General features: G+C 42.9%; 2 protein-coding genes across 2 annotated transcripts; both read left to right on the forward strand.

The window, feature by feature from the left end:
* The first annotated feature begins 5,043 nt into the window (after positions 1 to 5,043).
* Positions 5,044 to 12,050, forward strand: LOC145911359 (uncharacterized). Its single transcript, XM_082998680.1, has 4 exons — positions 5,044 to 6,310; positions 9,013 to 9,119; positions 9,509 to 9,842; positions 10,196 to 12,050. The coding sequence occupies exons 1-4, from the start codon at positions 5,218 to 5,220 to the stop codon at positions 10,606 to 10,608; spliced, it is 1,947 nt and encodes a 648-aa protein (XP_082854806.1). The 5' UTR covers positions 5,044 to 5,217; the 3' UTR covers positions 10,609 to 12,050.
* Positions 12,051 to 14,135: 2,085 nt separating this feature from the next.
* On the forward strand, positions 14,136 to 22,553 carry LOC145910629 (uncharacterized). The gene is made up of 17 exons (XM_082997818.1): positions 14,136 to 14,292; positions 14,535 to 14,639; positions 15,546 to 15,649; positions 15,944 to 16,208; positions 16,581 to 16,696; positions 17,007 to 17,119; positions 18,090 to 18,247; positions 18,462 to 18,597; positions 19,012 to 19,097; positions 19,433 to 19,563; positions 19,884 to 20,091; positions 20,161 to 20,214; positions 20,281 to 21,015; positions 21,072 to 21,201; positions 21,354 to 21,469; positions 21,788 to 21,992; positions 22,210 to 22,553. The coding sequence occupies exons 1-17, from the start codon at positions 14,190 to 14,192 to the stop codon at positions 22,412 to 22,414; spliced, it is 2,970 nt and encodes a 989-aa protein (XP_082853944.1). The 5' UTR covers positions 14,136 to 14,189; the 3' UTR covers positions 22,415 to 22,553.
* Positions 22,554 to 25,219: the final 2,666 nt, after the last annotated feature.

Genomic DNA, 25,219 nt, shown 5'->3' on the forward strand with positions numbered 1-25,219 from the left:
CTATTCTAGCACTCGAATATACTTGGGTATGACAGCAGCGACAAAGAGCATGGAACAGCGCCGGATCATTTGATTATGGTATTGATTTGTTACAAGTGGCGCTCGTTAATAGAAGACCGTCGAGACTTGGTGATAGGCTTAAGCGTAGATGAGTGCACAAACGGTGGCAGAACATTACAAAGTATGTGTGCACAAACGTGGTGATAGTAGTTTGGCAGATGCTTTGAATAATGACTTGGCAAACAGAATCACCGGGCGTCTTAACAGGCGACTGCGTAATAACTAGTTCGCAAGCCAACATTGATGTCTAACAGTTGCGAATTGGCGCGACGTCTACGGATCCAATGGATTATTATATGTCCGGACAATCGGCTAATGGAAGAATCAACTCGGCGCCGTACTATTTAACAGTGGTCTTTAATCTGCTCGATATTCTGTACGATTAGAGTTTTAGCAAGCGAACAGATGTGTGTCAGGAGGCAGAAGCGGAAGATTACGCGTCGTAAATGCAATATGCGGCATCTCGGCTTCTGCCTGGTTCAAACCATGTGTTGTTACTGGCCATGTCGAAATTTCTAGTTTAGGACGAAAGCGTGGGCAAGAGATTTGTTATGACAGGATGCGTTGTGCGGTCCGGCGATCACGACATCGCGGGAAACGAACCTTTTTCGTCCCGAACCTGCGGCCCACAGGGAGGGGATGTTTTTCTGTCGTGTTACCATAATCATAACAGGGTGATGGAGCGACAAATTTAAGGGAAACTGCCTCGAGATGCCCGGGGGTCGAACTTCAAAGGAAAGTACAAAACAAACTCAGTGCGCCGAGGAAACGGGAAAATAGGAAAGGACAAAAGCTTATGGACCCGTTGAGGGGGTTTATAAAATGCCATAATGCAGAGACGACTTTGGTAGCCGGAGGTTGATTCGAGTTTCCTCAGTGAATGTTAACCGGACATCAAATGAATATATATATGAGGTCTATATGTATGATAACTCACGCATTCCTTGCAAAGAAAATAGTTTTGATTTAGATTCAAATGGACATTTTAATAAATTTGTTGTGAAGCTTTGGTTAAAAGGCCAACTGTGACAGAAACAGAATAAAATTTTGCAAAACATTCGACATGTGGTGTACAGTGGTAAGCGCAGATTTCATAACGCATCAAAATTAAAAATTTATTGGGATTTGGAGTGTTTGTATAACTGCAGGTCGCTAATATTGCAGGACGGACGTGAAAGCATGCAAAAAATTTCGTCAAATATAGCATGACGTATACAAGTGTAAGGCGTGGCATTATATAGTGACCCGTAGTCGAGCGGCGAGTTTAGCTTGCGCAAGCTTCACAATAGTCAGTCAATATTGTTAACCGCGTCGCCGATTTCTCAGAATGCTTCTCGCAGTTTCGGCACTCCGTATTGTCGCTGCAATCACGTGGTCACAAAAATATGACCTTGAAATCGGTGCTTGTGTATGAGGAGTATATTGGTTTCCAGTGTGTAGGGTCAACGGCCCCGAGTATACAGACGATCGGCATACTTGCGTACAATAGAGTATGCTGTTTGCCGTAGAATTTTTTTCGGGCGTTATTTGAGAGAGGCAGTGGTGATTGCTGTTCAAACGACACTTTGACAGATAGAAAACAAAAGGCAGTTCCGTAAGAAGGGACGGTGCGCGGTCTCTCCCTCCACTTTGACGCGTGTCTTTTGTTACCCAAAACTGTCTGCTCCGGCAAGGCCCATGGCTGGAGTAGAGCGTATGGGGTTATATATAAGTCACAAGGCAAATATACACTCTATTCATATCCCAAGTTTGCACAAACATCAGAGTTAAATGTGAGTTTCTTGGTCCTATGATAAGCGCGCCGAGTTGCACGTTTTCTTCACTCCAATCGACACGCGATGTCCTGGGGGTCAAATTTACAGAACCTGCGGGGGCGTTTTACTGACGCAACGTGCAAGTAAACTGTTTTGGCGCCCGAAAGGTTCGTCGAGTTGTTTTCGTGTGATCATTAACTAGAACTTATTTGCTGTAACGCAACTGCATGCGATTCCAGGTGTGAGCGCTTTGATTTGCCGAGTGTGAAATTTGCCCAAGAGGCGGTTGCCAACACGCGAGCTTCGGGTACCGAGCGTGCTGTGAGCCACGTGCTGGTAGAACGTAATTGTTTGCTCCCGGCTCCGCGATTGCGCGCGTACACAAGCAAATCGGTTCTTGTGTAAATGACAGGTGCAAAGTTTGGCGGTGGCGTCGGCGTTAGGTTGATTGCCAAGCCAACAGGGAAGAAGAACAGCAGCAGTTACAGATTGGTATAAAATTGCCTTTGTATTTTGCGGCGTGGAAATGGACAAGAAAAGTGTAACTTTGGCAGTCTGAGGTTGAAGTTCATTCATGCTGTTATTTCAGCTTGTCAAACTTCTTAGCCAAAGAGTTAAGTTGCTGACTGAGGGTTAAGTGGGAGGTTGGTTCAGAGCAGATACGGTTTTCAGCAGTCTCTGTTAGTTTCGCCAGATGTTCAGTGGTTTAACAATATTTCCCGCCTTGTTTTCAATCAATCGCGACCCAAAGCAGGTGTTGGACTGCCAGCAAGTAGGAGTTGGGCAGCGATAAGGAACCAAACATAAACTTCCCAGAATCATTACCGGCGTTTTGGTTTGAAAAGTTGTCAAAACACCTGCCTGCAGAACCCTGCGGTTGTCACCAGTTGCCGCTTTCACGTGGAACCAAACCTTAAAATTCACGGTAAAGTTTCGGAGTAACGCTTATTTCATCAGACAGAAGAAAACCCAGATACGGAGAAAGCATGAATCATGCACAGTATTGTGGGTTGAGTTTAGGCCACGGACGTTAGGCTTCACAGAACCCCTTGCTTGATAACATGAACAATTTATATCATTTGGAGAAATGCAAACTTTCGAGCGCCGCAGACTGAAGGCATGTTTGCCTTGCACTAGTTCCATGACGTAACGCTTGGGTATTTGTTTGGCGTCACAATAGGTTCCGCAAATGATAGGACGTTTCCATGCCGATATCATGCACACAGCCAGTGATGTCAGCGCATCTCCAAGGCGACCAGGGACATGGGGTAGTTGGAATTGCTTTGCGTACGTCAATATACATGCTGCATAATGCCCAATGATGAACGAGCGAAAAGACGGTTTTAGTGGAGCGGGGGGTTCTGTGTTTGTCTTTGTCAGGCGCACAACGAATCACACGTTCGTACCCTGGTATTGGTTGATACAGGCGACAAAATATGGATTAAGTTAAAAATAATGAGCACAGCAAACGACTGGAATTGGTTAAAAAAGATGGGTTTTGATACGAAGTAATGCGAGACATCTATCGTGTAACACTGGGCTTTAGGGTTGGAGTTATGCGATGAGGATAATATTGCGGTTTTAACGCCCTAAGCAGAATTCTTCACCGACACCAGAGCGAGAAAAAGTGGTTTTTGACTCGAGATCAAATCAGATCATCGTAACCGAAGCTACCGGCGCAAACAGTCTGGTTTAAAAACAAACGCAAGTTTTTGAGAACAGAGGATAAACACTGCAGCACGTGACCAAAAACGGCGCGTGGAATTTGTAGAATGTCACTTCACAAACGGAAACTCGCGCGACTTCTCGAAAGATAAAACGAAGGCGTGTCTCGCGATGTTTTATTCAGGGCGCGGAAATCCCGTAAAACAAACAAGTAACACGGTTAGCGATGGATGATGACGCACGGTTGAAGTTTCATGTGAATGGGACGCCGAAGCATCGCGCGTTTGTCAAAGAAGGCGCAATGTAATTCGAGACGCGCGCGGCGTCTGCGGGTCCCACGGATCGAACCCTATTAGCCGCTAATCGCGTGCCGACAATGAGTTAAACGCGAAAGGGTCAACGACACCAGAGCAAATGCGGCCTGGATGCGGTGGAAACGGATCGCGATCGCCGATTGTTGGCCATTCTGACACTAAATTAGTTTCGAGCTTTTCTCCGCAACCGTTTCCTGCAAGCGACCGCCTCAGGTTTGCCTTAAGTTTTGACCCCGGAGACGAGGCGGCCCTTCCCAGAATTGAGGCCGGTGAGCAACAGGCGCGGTGTGATTGTTTACAAATTCTTCTCGCACCCGACGCACGACTTACGGGTGAATGAGGCACCGAAGTCATCAACGCATGATAACATTTTGCCCAAGGGTAAAACCATGATGTTGAATTAACTTAGGGGTCTGTTTAGTCTTGTATCGAAAATAATGTGATTTTAGTGTAACTCGGTACGATCGTTAGAATTTCTTGCCTTCCATAGCGCAAAGTTGTCCAGTATTGTGTGTCGTTGTGTCAGACCTCTCACATTTCATCAGTGTGTGTGCAAGCTTAACAAGAGCAGAAATTTGTTATATTTACCGAATCATTGCACGTTAGGCAGATTTTTTTTATCCGCACCCTAAACCTGTTGAAACAAATACTCGAAAGCGCAACGTGCCAGGAAGTGAGCGCTAATCACAAAATAATCGGCGTGGAATCTTTAATTCCCCAAAGCTTGTATGTAAACGTGTGTCTGTGGCCGGGTGCGTGGATAAACAATATTGCACTTGATGCTGTCCCACGCCTGTGGTAAGCCCACGTGTTGTGAGTCCACAGATTTTGAATGCTTGGTCGTGATCGTTAGCTCCGGTCGTGCGAGCTACCCTCAGTAGTTTGGTGTACCACCTACTCATAAAGTACGTTAGAACAGGTGGTGACAGTTGGCATTACAATGTTCCAGATGTTAAAGTAATTTGTTTCTTTTACTTAAGTGTGTTCAAGTTTCAACTCAGAAAAAATTATTTTTTTGAAGAAGGAATTTGTGAGCACAGATGTCTTCGCAGAGGGTGCCTTTAGCCATCAGCGGCGCTAATGTATAAAATAAAGAAGTTTAGGTTCAAACTAATGATACACTGGATTCAATTTTTCTAAAAATAACAGATAGCGACTGTTAAGCATCAATGTGATCGTGGTATGTAATCGTAGTTGCATTCATTGTTTAATCTATTATGTTTTTGGGATTAATTTCAGGTCGAAGCTACGTTGCTTTCATATCATCTATAGTGGCATGTTGCACATTGTAGCCTTAACACAGCAGCACGTATAGCCAAGGAAATGTCAGAGTTCGAACGCCACGGTACGAGTTAAAGTTTCAAACCACAAGCTGTCACCAAGAAGTAATTGTTCAAGCAGAAAAGTTACTCGATAAGATTGCAATGGCACTTCTAACAGCCCGAGGGTATTTGTTGCTATTCGTCGCATGCATTGGATTATTGGTCATTGAGACATCGCCTGTAAACCAGAACCACGAACACGCACACAAAGCCACAATCAATCACAAAGTTTCAAGACATTCACGGCGTCGCATCGCTCGCACCGCTTTCTTACACAACCAAAATTCCTTCCAAATCCCGCCCAACGCCTTGCTGGACTTGCACAGACAGCTCAGTGCACACGAAAGGAGCACGAGGAGTTTGCAATCGTTTGGGAAAAGATGGACAGACGTGGAAAACACAATCCATCCCGCCACGGTCTCGGCTTTGACAAAAACAGATCCATTACCAAGCATGAGAATACAAGGCGGCGAGAACAAAGCCATTTCCCCATCGGAGACATCGGCAAGTTCGGATTTGGATCGTAATTTGGTTTCAACACGCCTCGTCAAACCGCAACAACGGACAACGTCAATCCCACCGGGACACATCACGTCATCGTCCGAAGAAACCGACTTCCCAATCCCGTCTTCGTCATCGATAGCCCATATCAAAGCGGACGAAAAGTTGGAAGCAATCAACTCGGATTCCCATGCCGAGGGCGTGACGTCATCACCTGCTGCGCCCCAGCGAAACAATTCCGATAATCTTCTCGTCGTGTTCCTGGGTTTGATCAAGCAAATCGAACCTCAAAGGAACATTACCCTCTCCAAGTTGCGGGGTTTGCTCGAAAAAGCGCCGCAGGAAAGCATAAACAATTTTCTCACACATTGGTACAGAAATGGTCGACACGTTAAGCGTGGAGCTCCTCAGAGGAAGACCTTGTCACTCTATGACATTCTCAACTCCTTTCCGCCCACCTCTGCGCCGCCAACGATCCACGAACATCACCGCCAACGAAACAATCATCACCCACAAGCTCACAATTCGTCCCCATTGGGTTTGGTCGACGGCTCACGCATGGTTTTGCCGCCTGAGAGCAAGCAATGGGAAGCAGAGCGTCAACAGATGCACACAATCTACCATAACAGCGGTCTTACATTACGAATGCTGCCAGACGGAAGGGTGGAATTCGTTGAAGATCCCGACGCATATTGTAAGTTGTTATAACTATTATGATGCTCCACAATCACAGAAACATTTATTTCCCATAGGTTTAAATCTAAAATCAGCTTTTAAGTTAAAACAAAGTCAGCTTGTTACTTATTGGAAATAAACGTTTTCGTGATTGTGGTATAATTATACATAAGGTCCAGGGCCATTGCAGCAGAATGGGGAATGATTGCCAGAATCACTTGATATAAACTATTATGCTGTAGCTTGGTTTCATTTGCAATAACGGGACAACACACTTTTAAGCGAATGTTAGGAATTATCCTATCCTCATACAAACAAAAGTGACGTATTCCGAAGTATATTCATGTATGGCGAGCGCAATTGGGCTCCGTTTAGTCGCTGACCACACAAAAATACAGCAACAAATCGAAAATACCCACAATTTCGTCCACAATCGTTGTAACATTGTGCCTGTGCTAGTGTGCTGCTGTGCAACGTGTTAATAATTAACGAACCTCTACTTCTGTCGCGACGCAAAATTTATGAGATATTTATTGACAGACCGTGAAAATATAAATGCGACAAAGTTTGGGTCGCCATTTTCACGCCATGAAAGCGCCAGCGGAAAATACATAAAAGAACAGCGTTCATGGCCTGTTTAACAACCACTGCTTTTAGCCGGCAAGAATTTTTATGTCAATTTTTCTTCGGAGAGCTGCAGGTTCGACTAAACAGATGACAATGTTTCGAGTTGAAACGAAGTGCTTTCACATTTAATGTAGGGTTACAAGTTTAAATTAAAGAACCTTTTTAAGAGATTTTCAAAGGTAATGTGAAAGCCCAATGTGGCCACACATGCAAAGTTTTGGCATGCTGTAAACCGCTGTGTAAACTTTACATATTTGCTTGGCCATTGTGCGAGGGTTCGTATATAGAGTAAGTCTTCCACGTGAAACCTTATAAAATGGAGTCGGTAGACGAATTTAGGGGCGCTTGGAGCCAATGTTGGCGCGTTGACAAACAGGTTGAGCGTGTTTTCCTGTTCCTTAATTGAACCTTGTTGTGGTGTGGTTTGGGCGGGCGGGGTAACAGGTGTCCCCAATTAAATCCATTCACAAAGCCTCCCTACTTCCCAGTGCAGGAACGGAAGTATCCGCTGTCACCCCCACTTTGGTGCGTGGGACGGGGAAATCGACGTGTGAACGAACTCCACGTTTTCGCAAAACGTATGTGAATTAAAAAAAAGATTTTCTAGAACGTTCTCATGGAAATTGCGCAATAATTTCTAAGTTCGTCGTCGTACTTGCGCAATGTCAGCAAAGTTTTGGGAAACGTGCAGGCGTAATTGTAATAAAAAGCAGACTGATCGAATTTAAAGAAATCTTTATTTGAACTAATATCAATTCAACCCAAAAAGTGCAGCTATAATGTCAACATGATTAGTTGCAGCAGCATTGGTGGTGTTACTCGTCAGGATTTGAAACGCCCCCCTTTTGTTAAATGTCGAGTACGTCTTTCGCTTCGCCCTTCTTACATGCGACAAACAACGAGTTATTGTAGCGATACTGTGGAGGAGTCGCCATTAAACCAATTCTCACATTAGCAGCCGGCTTTCGTTGAGCGCGACGATGGCGCTCCAGCACCAAGTCACCTGTCCCTGAGACACTTCAATTTAATATAGCTGGAATGACATGAACCACTTGGCCCTTTGTGTAGCACAACGGACGGCTCAGTCCGAGTGCTTCACCCATTGTTGCATAATTATAAACTTCTGTAGCGAGCAAACCGCCCGGACCGTTATGACGCAGGTTGGGATTTGTCGAACGAACAAACGATGGACGGTGAACGATAATAAGTGGGTGGGTGGGTGCGATGTGAGCCTGAGACAGAATAGCTTGTTCAATTCAGGAAAAACGCTGGGCGCGAAAATGAGGTGTTTGAAGCGGTTTTACAAGGGCGATATTGTCCCAAGGATTTCGAAATGGTGCCGACACTCCTCGGTCTATCAACTGACGATCCGTCAGCCGGTAAATTAATTCGATTTGTGCCTTTTCATCTGCGCGAGCGACATTATATTGCATTTCCTTTGCTTTCCGCTTCGCGCGCCGCAACCGGCGACCAAGTTGTACCGGTTTTCAAACGCCCTCGTCTAAAAATAAACCCACGCGACGACTAGGAGGTCCCGCATGCGGAAATCGTAAATTTGCTCCGCTTATGATCACTGTTACCAGTTTGAAGTCTCAACCCTTTGACCGCTTTGTAGATCACTCGCCACACGCACAGCTTATAAACATCGGGCGCTTATAGCGACGATGTTCCATTCCCAGTTTCCGCTCCGTCTTCTTGTGTGATATCAACCGAACATACTTTCTCATGGACGTCTTAATGGGGCCGGTCACGGGCTACCGCGCGACAACGGCTCGCTTTGTTGCATTGGCCAACACAGCGCTGTTGCTTGTCGCTAAACATGCAACGCTGAAGCTATCAAAAGCAATGCCGACCACCTGTTAAATGGGACACGGTAGCTGTTGGCCACAAAGAAAACTGACATAGACCTTGCGTTTGTCCTTGCAGTCGGGCAAGCATTTACAGTTCACCAGTACGCGCACATATCGCATTACTATGACGTATGTAGCCACAACGGGTAGTTTGTGCAGGCATGGGAAAAGGAGTTTTCCCTTCAGACCCCACCGAGGTCGGGTGACAATGTTGTGACTTAGGACACTGTCTCTTTTCCCGCAGGTGTTGTGATCCCTCTCACCCTTAGTCTAGATTGGAAGGTGAAGATACGAGGCGAGAAATCAGGCCGCTACCTCGCCATGCGCAAAGATGGAAGTTTATATGGAACGGTGAGTGTTTGTGCATTATATACACGTATACGGTTACACAAACAAAGCCCTCAACAACTGCCGCTGCCACTAGAGTACAAGCGTCAATACTTAATTTTGTCAAGAGAAATTGTCGTGACCTTTTTGTGCAAGTAAAGTCCCTGGTTGCTATTTGCCCCAGGTGGACTAAATTCAACCCAGTGTACAGCTGTGTAGCCGTAGGGTTGCAGCGTTAACATATACGGTCGCAAACAAACCTTTCGAAACCTGGGCTCACAGCCAGGAAACACGTGCTGCTATTTAAATTTCCCCAAGAAAATTGTTCACCAAAAGCATAGCTGTGTACACCAATAGCGTTGGACTTGTGTTTTCCGAACGCAATTCATTTCTATGCGCACCTGTTTCCGCAGAACAACGACAGAGACCAAAACACCGACTTTCAGCACTTCTACAAACCACGTTCCCACGACGCCTTCAAGTCGTTACGTTATGGTTCGTTTATTTCGATACGCGACGGGCGAACGACGCGACGCAGATTTCGCAATGACACCAACAAGCGGACGCACTTTCTCATACGCAACACCAGTGGAGGGCGTCTTCTGGTGGAAGGACCTATTACCGAACCAATCACAAGCATCCGTTCAAAAGACAGGCCCAAGTTACCGCCACCCTCCTCCAGCACTGCCATCACAGAATCCACCCCAAGCAATGGAAAAACGTCCAACGAAGTGGCAACAAGCAACGGTAAATACGCGACTAGAAAAAATCTGCAGCAGTTAAATTGGCCTGTTTGTTGTGGTAATCGCAGTGCATTCAATAACGCCCATTGATTTGATCCTGCGTTGTGGACATGGTGACAGAATTAAATATTAGCTAAGACTGTTTTGGTTTCACGTGCTGACCCCAATTTCACTTGACAAGTTTAATGTGCTGCAAGGAGTGATGTCATCTATAACAAATCTGCCACACATTTGTTAATTGGCTAATGTAAAACGTTTTTTTTTTGTTAAATATTCGTAAAAATCCTCCGATCTTCGGAAAATGTAAATCTCCACCGCATTTAGCACAAATCTTACCCATGACGTTTTTATGTTCAGAATCTTCGGTCGCGCCGTCAACTTTAACCGAGACAACAACCACAAAAATCCAACGCAAAACTTCCAAAGGCAAAGGAAGCAAAAAGTGCCGGAGGGGAAAACGGAGGAAGCGATGTCGAAAAAAGAAGAAAAAGTGTCGAAAACGCAAGAAGCATAGATGCCAGTCCAAGAAGAAGAAGGGGAGGAAGAAGAGGAAGAAGGCGGGGAAACCTGAACGCCGGGTGAGCCGCTCAGTGGAAGATCAACTTTCTCCGACTGAAGACATCAACAATGCTTCGCACAGCAAACTCATAAAGAGGTTGGCGCAACTCTCCAATTTTCGCAGGCGGCTGAAACGCCACAGCGCCATCTTGCGGCATATGCGGCGGCGCTTCAAGAACTCCGCAGAGACGCAAGCGGCCGTGAAAACGTGATTCGGGCTATTTGCGGTTCCTCTCACCCATTGGTGACTATCCCATGTAACAAGTGCAATCCCCCTTCAATTCACGCGCGACCTCTGGGCCTGACTGCGCACTCCACCACTGTCTGCGTCGGAGGTGAAATTGCACCTCAACGCCTATTGCCATTCTTCATATATATATTGCTATACACAAGCGCGGTGAGCACAGCCTGTACCTCATTTATACGCTGGCAAACAAGCTTTCGCAATCATACATACATTCAACCACTTTTTAAACCGCATTCAATTTGGTTCCAATGCAACTTAAAATTGTACAACATACCACACTATCGAACCTCTTCCATACGTATTTAAACACTTCAAATCACGACGTATTTGGCTATATACGTCATCAAAACATGACGTCACGTGCTGCTGTTTCGCATTTACACGCATGCGCGCCGTCCGCAAAGTTCACTTACTGCAAGCCGCGTAGCTTCCTGACCTGACTAACTGTCAACGTACTCGGCTTTTCGTTCTGTGTACGCTGTTACATTTGTGCTGTTCCGCTTAAACTAGGCCCAAATATGCCCCAATTTAGAATATAGGCTGCCATACGGGTCACTAACCACACCCTAATTGTAGATTTATATGAATGATTTTGTGAGATCACAATTTAAAATAAATTTGGAGTAAAGCTAAGTGTACAAATTCTGACCTGTTCTAATAGGTCATACTCAAGTCTAGAGCAAATCACACATGTGTTTATTCTAAATGGGGTTGATTTTTGCTTTGTCAGAGTTCAGTATTTTCGCTATTTATTGCTCGTAAAGCATTGCTGTTGTTTCGTACTATACGTTCCTTATCGCGGGAAAATTTGTACGTTTGTAACCGCGTCTTGTTGCTGTCGATTTTCTCTCCTGTCCTTTTGCCCTTTCTCGTTTTTGTAAAGTGTCCCAATAAGTTCTTGCCTAATGTTTTTCGAATTTCGCCGCCTTCCCAAGGCAATATATCTGTATGGTTTTTCCCAGCCCCCCCGCGTGTAATTCCTGCGCAGAACAAACAAGTCATCTTCGCACACCGAGAAAAATCAATATTGACTAAAATACGTCATTAGCTAAGGGTAGCTATACTCAACGAAGGTGTATCATTAACCATTGCCATACAAAGTGCTTATTTTTTAACAGTAAAATGACTTTTCTTCAAATTTTTCGACACACCGGCATTCTGTTTACTCCATGTGTAAACAGCCATATGTGTTTTGCCCTGTAAAGTTCACATATAATTGCTGCGAGTCCAAAGACACGCGATTTTACGCAAAAAGTTCTTTTGTATAAGGTTAATATATTTTTGATACTACCTATTTAAATCGCTTTGCGGGGCGTCGTAAACCCCCACAAACTGACCTATATGCCAACATGAATGTTCAACATTGTCCACGTCTTCCAACTTCTATACATATATTACCTATCTCTCTTTTTCTACCGTACAGAATTTATCGACGTCCAAGGGAATTATAAAACTGCAACTGTAAAATGAAGTGTGGTTTCTGTGTGGGAAGCTGTTTAAGTGCGAGGCATCAAATGATGTGATTGCGCATGTGCGGAGTTTGTTTGAAACACACAACAAGTTACAACGTGTTAACGACTTGGAAATGTCAAAGATTTCCTTTGACAAGTTATTTTAAGGCAGACTGGTCTAACAATCGTGATCTGTTGACCAAAAGGATACTTGAACTTAATCCAATTTTCGTGATGTTGTGGATTGGCGGACGTTTTACTGGTTTTGGCAAATAGCAATCAAATGCAACTAATGTTAAATTACAAGGAAAAAAACACGAAAGCAACCCGCGAACCTAAGAAAACTGCACGACCGGTACCAACCACTGGTTTCTCGGCTAAAGGTGCCTACTTACCAGGCCTTTATTACAAATATTTTTTCACGAAAAACAGGTTTTGCATAAAATGCGTACCACGCAAAAACGTTGCATTCTTTGGCGTGCCAAGGTAGTATGCCGCCCCTCTGCGATGGGTTTTACTTGTCAATCCCGTATGTTATTGCAGCGTAGATAAATCAAAGTTGCCATTAAGACAAAACACTCGCTCATAAACTTTTATAATTCACCTAAACAACACATGGTTATAATAAGTGAAGGTAAAACGCTCCCACTTCCACACTTTTTAAAAGACGTTATTCTCAAAATAAGTATAGCGTTCAATTAACAAAGAATGAATTTTTAAAAATACAACCGCCATTCTTCCAAGTTTACGAATGCCCATTTATTCCAGTTTTGTGTGTGTTGTCGTGCGTTGAGCAGTTTATCTTCCATCAAGATCTACACAACATCCGTCAAGAGACAGGGCGCAACTACAGCATTTACAAGACCGGATTTATTTCGATAAAACCGCGATATATTTCTCCTGCGTCACAACAAGCGTAGTAACGAAAAAATTTGGAAGTGTGGGACCTCATATCAATCACAACATCAGTATAACAAACTATTCATAGCATGTTTAAAATAACACGACCTTTATATGGTTTTGTCTAACTCTGTAGTTATTTGTTTTACGATCAGTTTATTTCACATTCAAGGCACTTGTTTCGTATGGCTCAGGGATTACAGCTATTCCAGCTTAAGAGATAGGGCAAAGTATTTATGTTTAGCCATTGGCTACAGTATAGGATTATGTTTAATGCCGAAATTAGATGTTTATCGAGTATCAGCCGCACGTCTGTTATTTGCCTTCCATAAAAGGTCCCTAAAATGGTCAAGAGAGCAAGGCAAGAACGTGACTTGTATATAAGGACAACCGCAGACATTAAACACGATAATATTGCAAACACCTGCGGATCCTTTTGCCAGAACTAATTACCGTTTGTTTCCAACGCCCTTTTCGCCCAAAGCAAATTAAAGTAGGTTATTACATCGGGTCCCACGCAAAATCGGTAGTCGGAACGTGCGCGGCCCGAAATCGGCTCCTCACCACTATAGATGCACGCTTTAGATAAGATTCTCAAACGTAGTGAAGTATAATAAACACTTCAACGATAACACGAGGTCGCTATTGTTACCGACTAGTTTAACAGGCCTCGGTGCAATGGTGCGATCGGTAACGGTGGAACAGATGACATTTCGATCTACGACCGCAATTTCCTACAAAATGCAGCTCTCCTCGCGAAAGTCGCTCAGTCTCCATAAACCAGCGACAGGAGACAGATATTAATTTCAACTTCGCGAAGTCAACACTTGGTTTTGTACCCGCATCACGAATGTTGTTCAGTGTAGATCGGATCGAGCGTAGAAAAATTACGGATAGATTTAATTCATTGCAGCCACATCTGAAGCGAAGACACACGTGGGTCATATAAAGACAAAAGTATTAAGAAATTTCGGTTTCATATGAAAAGTGAGATATGCAATAATCAAGAGTATTCACAGGCGGTTTGGAGGTTTAATGCAGACTTAAATGCGGATTTTTTTCAAAAAAAATAAAAAAAATGATCTGATGAGATTGTATAATAACTACGTACCTCTGTTATTCACTACTTAAGATTCGGTTTTAGTTTAGAGCTTGCTAGAACGTTCTTGTTTTGTAAACAAGTTAGTGGTGAGTAATGACGAGCCGTTTGTTTTTCCTGCTCCTGTCCGTGATAGGATGCAACGGTGTCTACTATTTTTCGGGACCTGCCGACTACACATTGTGGCCGACTGCTAGGGGTGAGTACGTTTATAAAAGTCTGCGATGATAAAAAATTATTAATGTGACTTCACAAATGTTGCTACAATTATGCGCAGTCAACGACTTGTTTGACCGAACATTCAACCCAAAGGGTGTACTTGCAAGTAAATGGCCACATACAGCAAACTTTGGCCCCACATTTCAAAAACAAACTGTCTTTATATGTAAATTACGCTTACATGGTGTAACAATCCAACACCTGATTATCACCCATGTGCAGGAAGAGATGTTGTGGAAGCCGTGGTCCAAAAACTCGACGGATCCGAGATTTTCTCCAACGACTACTTGTTCATTCGGAGATTGGCTTACGTGCAAACGCGTGATGGTAGGTCAACTCAAGGTCACGGGAGGGGTTTACGTATCAACATTGTTTAAATCCCTTGAAAATGCCTGAAGGCCAAGGCCCGAAATAACGACTTGATTTCCGCAGGCATTTTGGAAACCTTAACTTATTTGTGAGCTTGATGTATGAAGTCCCAAAGCATGTGTTATCTTTTGGAGTGATTGGGTTGAACATTGCGTGAAATGTGCGTCGTGCGCCATCAATATCGTTTTTCCTTTTCGAAAATAATTGGGAAAATGCGTAAGTGATCCGGTATAACTGAACAGCAATAACAGAAATATACAGACATACACTGTCGCACAAAGAAACACGATTTAATTTAAACCCTTTCGAACAAGAGCGACAATTGCGATGGTAGACAAAACTCGACGGATTGATTTCGTACCATTTTGTTAAAAAGTTTATTTTTATGAAGTGTTAGCCAAAAACACAACGGTTATTACAGAAAGAACGACAGAACCACAACCGCTTCAATGCCTGGCAGCCTCCGGGCAAGAGTAGACCATGTGACAAGCTCCAATTTGAAGCCGCATCATAGATTTTAGCCCTGATTTCCGAAGCGTTTTCTCAGTGGTTTTGCTGCGTTTTTGTTCAAAACTATGCGAAAAACCTGTTCAACTGGTTATAAACTAAAAACTGTTGTTTCCTCGCAATAATGTAGGTGAAAATTTGGGCGTGGAAAGGTACGCCGACACTGGTTTGCTATTTACGAAATCTAACTGTAACAGCATCCAGTGTCACCATAGGCATACAGGCGTTAGCATGATCTAAACCCCCAAAATAAATCATCAACACACAAATCACTACTTCGGCATTTACCAAGATTTTGCGAGTTTTTTCGACTATAAAAAAGTCAAAGTGAATTGCTTTGACATAAATCTTATGCAGGAACCATGCCGGGCACTTATACCAACCCCTATTTTTTCGGCGGTATTTGGGCAATCGACGAAGAAAGCTTCAACGCCACAAAGACAACTCAACTGAGAGTGCAAGTGAGTTTTGCTTTGAGCTTATTACATTAAATTTGAACAAAATGTTGGTGGTAATGTTTAAGAAATGTATGAACCACATTGTCACAATGCGCGTACGTTGTGAAATGGATACGAATCTTTTACAAATAAACCGCCTGGCCGTTTGACAGGCATGATCGCCTTATAGGCAGTGCACAGCTGCATTGATGAGACATAAATAGATAGAAACAGTGTGCAATGTATGTAGCTCACTCAAACCTAAAACACCATTATATGAAACATAAAACTACGAGATGTTGAAAACTTGTGTTTTAGCAACAAGGAATCAAGAGGGTTTTCGACATAAGTTGGGAGAACGTGAAATGGGAAGATCTTCGAAAGCCGATGTATTCCGGTCTGGCAGCTCGGTTATATCTTACTCTTATTCACCCCGAAGTGCCCAAAGATATAAACGAACAAGCTGTGATTTGGATAAGCAACTTCTACAACAAGAACAGACAAATCAATCTTCTCGGCCCAGGGACTGATGCCTCCAACGCCACCTTTGTCCGCGTGATCGAACGACAAAGATCAACAGAATGTACGGTTTTAGTGTCGCAAAAAGACATAAATACAAGTTATTTTTTTTAAGAAAATAGGCTACCAATGATTAGACGAAAGCATCAAGCGTATTTACTTAACAATAGCGTAGACTTAAAGAAATGGGAGAAAAATATGGTGGGCGGAAGCTAAAGGCAAAGGTTAAATTCAACCGCAACATTGTAAAGCAATCCACACGAAAGGAGTAGATAATAACATGTCAAAGTAAAGATGGTGTGAACAACGTGATCACCACTTATAATCCTTAAAAAAGATTTTCGCGGCATCCGCGACACGTATACGTGCGTACATTGTTTCGATTTGACACCCGCAATGTCAAATCTCTAACCATGTGTGCTTATTTTAAATACAGCTTGCGCAGTTGGAAAGGTCGATCTGATTATTCTTATGGATGGAAGTGGGAGTGTTGGTGTCGCAGATTTCGAACGGGCCATGAACTTTGTCAAGGGCATCATTGAACCTCTTACGGTAAACATATTATGTGCAATGTTAAGGTAATTTATTTTCGAGAGTGAAGAACAGCTAACCACATAACACTACGAACTTAAAACGTTTGAATCTCGACAATCTTTGGACTAAATATAGGACGGGAAACTAAGAAGCTGAAGACGCCACGAGCCAGTGCCATGCATTTAAAATATTTTGTTTTTGTCATAAGGAGTCGTGTTCCCAGTAAGACATACAAAACACGCGCAGCTATTCCCGAATAAAAAAACAAAGTGACCTTTCGTGGATTTTAAGCGCCGCTGACGTAATAAACACATCTCGATTTCGACAGATTCATCCGAACGGCGCGCGCGTGGGCTTGGCACAATACTCGGGAACGCCACGTGTCGAATTTTATCTGCGCGAACATCTGAACAAAGATGCTCTTCTGGCAGCGATCAACAGGTAACGTGGGTCACCGAACGAATATAATCAAATGTCAAAAGTGTTTATGTAGCTATGAAACACCAAACAATGATAGGAGGCTGCGCTAAATACGGTTTGTTTTTGCCAGACTTCTAACTACACGATACCATAACACTTAAACATATCACTTCTTTCAGGGAAAATGTACAGCTGTAGATTAAGATCTATCAGAACATATCAAAGTCTAACAGCATCAAAAATAGGTTGGGAATTTCTGAGATTTCAGTTTGATAACTTGCCTTTCATCACAAATTCAAATTCCCCAGTGACAACCCACAACAAAGTGATGACAAATTTATCTAGGCCCTGGTTATGATAAATGGGTCTCTGCTTTTTTGCGTTGGTGCCTTGAAGTAAGATATAAGTACACTTGCTGCTAAACACAGATACACTTGCTGCTAATATTATGTAATTGGATGGTGTCAATAGGTCACACAAAGAAATATAATTTACCACAAAAATCTGGGTCATTTTCTACATAAAAGCAAAGTAACACACAACTCACCATTATACACTGCCAAGACCTTCCAATGTTGAAGCACCATTAACATTTCAGTGCTTTAAAACAGGATTATTCCAAAATGCTGCTCTCATTGCAAGTAGAATAGAGAACTGCTTTCTCTTACAGTTTCAAAACCAAAACCATATATCCTTTGCTTGGCAAACAGCTGAGCCATGTTTGTTACCAATGCATCTGAAATTAACTAGGTATTATTTCATGATGTAAGTTAAAAAAAACTTCAGTTGCACAAATGTACTTTATAAATTCATGTAACGCAACATTAATAAACGGCCATGTTAAGCACACCACAAAAAACAAAACCTGAACACAAAAAGCAAACTGCTGTTAGCTGAATCCAAAAACATCAGAAACACGCGCCTTTGTTGCATCATTATTACGTCATATTACAACCACAGTACCGTGACGTGAATTTATTTATGTTTGAAGGGTGAGGTATAAGGGCGGGAACACAAGGACAGGATCTGCTATAAACTGGGTCTTTTCGCGAATGTTTACAACAAGACGAGGTGCAAGGCGGCTTTCTCAACTTGTCCCACGTATTCTTATTGTGGTCACGGACGGCCAAAGTCACGACGATGTTACCGGTAAAAAAACAATGTTTTTTGCAGTTTTAAAGTGAAAGAAAAAAGTTTAAAACGGTGGAGCTAAACTCAGTGAATACGAAAATAATATATTTTGTTTGTAGAAGATAGTTTGTAGGAAAAATATAGAGGGTAGTTTGTTTCTTTATTTTGGTGTTATAAATGAGTTTCACAACCGCAATTAACAGTTTATGCTTCAATCACCCAACTTTTACAGTGGCAGCAAGACGAGCTCACTTGTCTGGAATCAACGTTTTTGCAGTGGGCGTCACTGATGTGGTGGACAGAGGAGAATTAGTCACGATTGCTAGTGGCCTTGAAAGTACTCACGTTTTCGAGATCGTCAACTTCAAGTTGGTTAATTGCTGTATATTTGAAGAAATTAATTATCACCTGCTACCAACCTCCTCTTACAAGACGATTTAAAGTTAAAGTGCTACAAGTTTGTGTCATGTTTACAAACACACAATGCACACTTGTGGCGCTAAACACCGTCTGTATGTGTCACAAATACATTGTCGGAACTATAGTTTTGTTTTCTTAATAAAGTGTCGGGTTATGTAACTGTTGTTTGTGAACAATTTGCTTACAGCATATATGGCCTTTACCTATTCACATGCATGTGAGCATACAAATGAAGGCCATACCGGAAAGACAATGGGCTTTTTGCTAAAACTTTACATGGTCTTTCACAAGGAAAATTTACACAGACTAAGTCACTAAGCTACCAAATGATGAGAAAGTGACTAATATCTTCATATTTTCAGGGCACTCCAATTTGTGCAGGCCGTTTTACAAGCTAGAACCTGCACAGAAGCAGCGGTATGGCCTCTGCAACAAAGCGAAGTGAAAGGTTGGTTGTTTACGTTTTGACAGGTTTTGCAATAACAGAACTGCCGGACGGCCACCTATAACGCCACCTCCAAGTGCAATTGCCTGCTATCCTACGGCATATCGTGAGGAATCACCATTATATGGGTGCTTGACTCGATAACCTCAAGGTTTTATTGGTGCCCATGCCATATTACCATCTGCATATGCTGTTTATTTATGTTGTAGTGATTCGCGCAAAACAAAATGAATAAATTAGATTTACACTGAAGTCTACCATCAACAAACCTTACATGTGTATCTGTAGCAGAGATGACCAAAACACATATGAAAGTAAAACCGCAATTTTGTTTGAAGGGATTTTTCTGCCTGGGGAGGAGAAACACTTGAAGATTTTGGTTATGGATAAGGGAATTACCCTCCGCCTTGAAACAGCGAACGGATCCCTCCTCATGATGGGTTCCACGTACGTCACAGATCCAAACGAGGTGAAATAGTAATGCGTCATTGATTTGCGACTTTGTATTTCCGAACACATAAACTTAAAACTTCTACGGTGACGTCATCATTTGAGATTTGTGAAAGCTAAGTGTTCAGGAATTACAATTCTCACTTAAATATCGACGACAGTTTTGATTCTCGTTCAACGCTTCTTGGGAATGCCCATGTCTAAGCGTAGAAACATTTTGCATAATAAATTTTCATATGTGTTTTTCCACTGTGGCCCACTTCAAAGTTCGCTGGCATATCAGAGAAGCAATTCTCAACAAAGGTACGGAAGTGAATATAAATAGATGCCGTTGAACAGGCTCTTCACGACTTCATCCTAAACATCACCAATGATATGGCTGAGGTATTTTACAACCCTTTCGATCTTGATTCCGGTTGGCCTTTGAGAAATCAAACGACCACAGCAGTTTTGTCACCAGCCACTGGAGGGCGCGTTCTGACCTTGTATTTGACTCTAGTTTCGAAGTCAAAACACCCGTCAGATGTCACACTTACACAATTACCAGGTGAATATTGCATTTGAGAAAAATTCCTTTATGTCAGAAGCCGATTTAAAACCGAGTTGTTTTTTGAAGGGAATCAGTTGATCAGATCAGCTCAAAAGGTTGAAACAAGAGAACCACCAAGAGGTATTGAATTTGTATAAACATGTTTTATTGTATAAGTCACTCTTATCTACACCATTATCTGCACAGATGTTTTACCTACGCCTTCACCAACACCTTTAACCACTGAAGTAGCTACACAAACAACAACAACGACACCAACAACGACACCAACAACCACGCTCACAACCACACCAACAACCACACCAACAACGACACCAACGACAACACCAACAACAACACCAACAACGACACCAACAACAACACCAACAACGACACCAACAACGACACCAACAACCACACCAACAACGACACCAACAACGAAACCAACAACCACACCAACAACCACACCAACAACGACACCAACGACAACACCAACAACAACACCAACAACGACACCAACGACAACACCAACAACAACACCAACAACGACACCAACAACGACACCAACAACGACACCAACAACGACTCCAACAACGACACCCACAACGACACCCACAACGACAACGACACCAACAACAACACCCACAACGACACCAACAACCACACCAACAACCACACCAACAACGACACCTACAACCACGCCCACAACGACACCAACAACAACACCAACAACCACACCAACAACCACACCAACAACGACACCAACAACCACACCAACAACGACACCAACAACCACACCCACAACGACACCAACAACAACACCAACAACGACAATCCTCCCCACGAAAAAAGCAACAACGAAGCCAAAGTCAACCAGACCCCCAAGGCCCTCTAGGCCAGGAACCACGAAGTGGGTGCGACCCGAGTTTCGTACTGAACGAGGTACATGCTCAGACACAAGTTGTAACAAGGGATACTAATAAAAATGTCAAATCCAGGTTGCTTTTCTGATGCTTACGTGGTCGAATTGCCGGTACACAGAAGCAGCAAGAATTACGTCAAGGTCAATCTTCCCATGCCGAGCTTGACAGCTATGACTATCTGTGTGTGGGTTCGCAGTACTATGAGGTCAGTAAAACACATAAACAATTTCGAATATATTATGTATGACAGACTTTTTGCGTCATTTTAACAATGCGATTTACCAATCCTTGGGTTGTAGTTCAGAATATAGAGTTTTGTATAAAAACGTGACTCAAACATGGAATCAACTTTTGCAGATATCAGCACTCAGCTGTCTTCAGCTATTCTGTCCCTGAAGAAGACAACGAGATTCTGTTCTACCTTCATGCATTGCATGGTTTCCATTACAGAATAAACGATGAGAAGTTTGAAGGTGCGATTTCCTTTTTGATTTACTGTTGTTAAAACCCATGGCTTTTCGTGAGGAATATACCATCGCATAATGAACAAATCAATCACATTATTAGGAACAATTGTAACGGATTTTACTCATAATTCTGAGAATAAAGACGCTTGTGTGTAAGTAATATCAATGATATATGACGTCACCACCCACGCGGGCCTTATATTTACGATCTGTGACGTCAATCAGTCATTTTTAAACCGAAACATCTTAAACAAACAAAACATGTCAATATTTTCATCCTTGTTATTCTCAGAACCACAATATTAGCAAGTGTTATTTTTCCAGGACCAATGCCCCTGTTTCCACCGTATCGTTGGACTTTCCTGTGTGTGAGTTGGGACGGAAACTCTGGAAGGTCTGTGGTTTACGTGGATGGAAAGCCGAAGTCAATTTCCCGCCATAAACACGCACACAAGCACGTGGTCAGGGGTGGAGGCTCGCTGATGTTGGGTGCGGAACAAGACTGCGTTCCAGGATGCCTGGAATTCTAGTAAGCAATCAATTCATATATTTTCCAAAAAGACAAAGCCATTATACAAGAGCGCTGCAAAAAAGGTTGTTTGATATATTTGGGGAAATGGTCAAAGCTTTTTATTTGTCCCAAATTCCCTTACCATTGTGAATTGTAGGGTATTGGCCGCGGATAAGACTATATCAGACTGGACATATCAGATATACCCACAAAAATTCCTTTTTTTTCATTTCAGCCAACAGTTCGTGGGGGGAATTTCCAGTTTCAACGTCTGGTCGTACGTTCTCTATGAATGGGAAATGAGAGTTGCCTCAAGTTGTCGCAAAGTTTTCGGCGACGCAATGCACGTTAGGGCTGAAGATCTCACAGTGAAAGGAAGAAGAGTGCAGATGACTACAGAAAATTGGTGCCAAATTTGTCCGAGAAGGCCAAGGTTTTAATAACGTTCTTGTTGTTGGATCGCGATGTTGCGGAAATGAAAGCGGTTGTTGAATTTATTCTTCTGCCGTTTTATCGCCTCGTAAACTCGACGCTTACTAAAATTTTATTATGCACTTCGTCAATGCTGTTTGCTGTGCTTTACATTACGACTAATTGTAATGAGTGGATTTCATAGTTTGTACGAGAAAGAGGGTGTGATTAACAGACATAGTCAGTTTGCAGGCGTGAAATGGGATTTCTGTCGCAGACAAAAGGCAACACATGTCCATATATGGTTGTCAAATTAACTTTTAAACATGACAGGATTGGTTTTCAACAAGACGCGATATTGCTTCACTTGTTATAAATACTAGCATGCGACGAGTCCCAGTGGGATTGTAAGATCTATTACACAAAGACTGTCTCAGAAAACCTGTGATCATAGTTCTGTTTGAACTTGCTGCAGTTGAGATGCTTCGTAAAACGTGAATGCTGCCACAACAAAGCCTTGGAATATATCGTGCCGGAGTGGCGATATATTTGTCTTTTAATCATTGGCTGCGTGTGAGTGACTTTCGCGTTAAATTAGACATTGATTTACTTACAAGAATCACCCCAGTTTCTATAGTGAAGCTAATCTGGTGTCGATAGAGTTATATATTGCGTACGAAGCTCACCAATATTACGTAATTTCCAGTTACCCAATAAAGTAAAAGTGTTTGATTAGTCGTCTGACCATCGCTTTGGGCCGTGCTGAAGAACAATTAAATCTGATATTCACACAACCCACAAAATCAATTATAAAACACATTCAAAACAAGCATGTGTGTTACATGCCAAGCTTAGGCGTCTGTTAATTGGTCGGCGGCTTTAATTGAGGCTCTAGCGCTTAACGCAACAAATCTAATACGCTTTATCCATTTAACCTGGCTTAAAGCCCACGCCCGGCGCACCCTTCTCTAATCAACCCGAGACTCGTTTGCCACAAAATCAATAGCAACACGTTTAAAGTGCTCTTGTTTACCGATGCCACACTTCCTCGGGATCGGAAACATTTGGAACAAATCATTTGTGCTCGGTCGTGTGATGAAGTGGCTGGGCCGTCAATCACGTCGTCGTTTGAAGCGTGGAGATCAAACTTTACCGTTTCGCCACTACCGCGTGGATTGACTTACGAACAAGCCCGAGTCCAGACCCATCGTGCCGTGGTAGTTAGCGTAGTGTTGTGGTCAGCAAGTGGATCAGTGTAAATATGTCCGGTAAACTATTTAGGAGTCAAGCCAACAGAGCCGTGTTCTTGCAGGTTGATAATAAGTTTTTGCTCAGGTCCAACTTTGCGTATTAGTGTGGCAACAGAACGCATCGTTTTATTAATAAACTTAGCATGGACGTTTATTTACTGGTTGAGTTTGGTAAATATTCCTTACGATCCTACCAAGCCTGAACTTGACCTTCCACTCCGACGCTATAACTTGTGCTAAAATAAGCAGGGAGTTTTTAACACAAAGCAAAGCATGTCTGAGTACAGTGTAACACCTGCCTTGCATTTCGCTGCTTTGAACTGCGCAAGTTTAATTTGTAAATTTATATTTAGAGTTTATAATTAATGTGTTCTTTTTTAAGAGAATTATAGCTTTGTGTGATGGAATTCAACAAAGGCCCAGCTAATTACACAACGATCTCTGGTATTCGCGGACCGAAATAAATGACATTGGTCACGTAATGATGCTATTTGTAAACAATTTTTGGTGAATCACTAACGCGTGCCCATATTGTTGCCACGACAACAAGTTACAGTCTACGGGCCCTGTAGAAGCGTGCAGGTGTAGAAGTTTGCAGTCGAGGCGTTGTTATTTGTCGTTGCGGGAAGATTACAGGAACGTGGTTTGCCGCTATTGTGTACCTTGCCTCGGCTATCCCAACATACATAAGGTGTTACCTGTCTCTTTAACCCACCCCCAAACCGGAACGTTTGGCCCATTATCACATCACGTACATCTGCATTCTGCATAACGCTAAACCGTTTGATGACTGCAAAAAAACATTTTAAGCCATTCTTTGTTATTGAGATTGCAGCTGTTATCGTTGAATCGCGCCCCTCGTAATTACCGTATTGTGACGTCACAATCATTGAAGTATATCCCATTGAGTCCTGGTGGAAACGTTCGAGTGCTTCAGAAGCGCGTTGGTGGAAGACCGCGAAAATGATAATGGCGGCTGTGGTTATAGTGACCGGTGCAGAATTATGTGGCAGAAAACGGAAAGTCAAATAACCAGATAAAGGATAAAGGCAAAGTAACCATGCTTTTTTTATTGAGACACAGGCGCACCTGGGAGTTGAACTATTACGCATTTGCTCCAAATTTGTTGGCGTTTATTTACTAAAAAAAGCGAAAAGGGTGCTCACCTGTATATAGGTTCGGAAAGTTGTGGTTGGCCATAATCTGCGTGTATAAGTTAGCTGTGGCGGATTAGGGTCGCGACAGATAGCAGAATAAAGGAAACATGGTTTTGTGTCGACGCTTCCGTACGTAATGTCAACAAACGACAAAAGTCACGTCCGCCTTTTAACCCATTGACGGAGTTTCGAGAATGGCAGACGAGAATTAGGTTCTTTACAATCGCCAACCTAAATTCCTGGATTCCGCTTCACCAGGATTTGATCCGGTTGTCGTAAGAAGTTTGTTCGCATAAAGTTCCAAAGCCGAATATTTGTTGTTGTCGCATCGTAAAAACATAGTAGGGGTCTGGATTGGAGAGGAATCCGCCTTTCCGCAGCGTTGGCGAACTAGGTGCTATGGCGTCATAATGCTAAGCGCGACGAT

The sequence above is a fragment of the Ascidia mentula genome, chromosome 8 (assembly GCF_947561715.1).
Source record: "Ascidia mentula chromosome 8, kaAscMent1.1, whole genome shotgun sequence".
Lineage (NCBI taxonomy): Eukaryota > Metazoa > Chordata > Ascidiacea > Phlebobranchia > Ascidiidae > Ascidia > Ascidia mentula.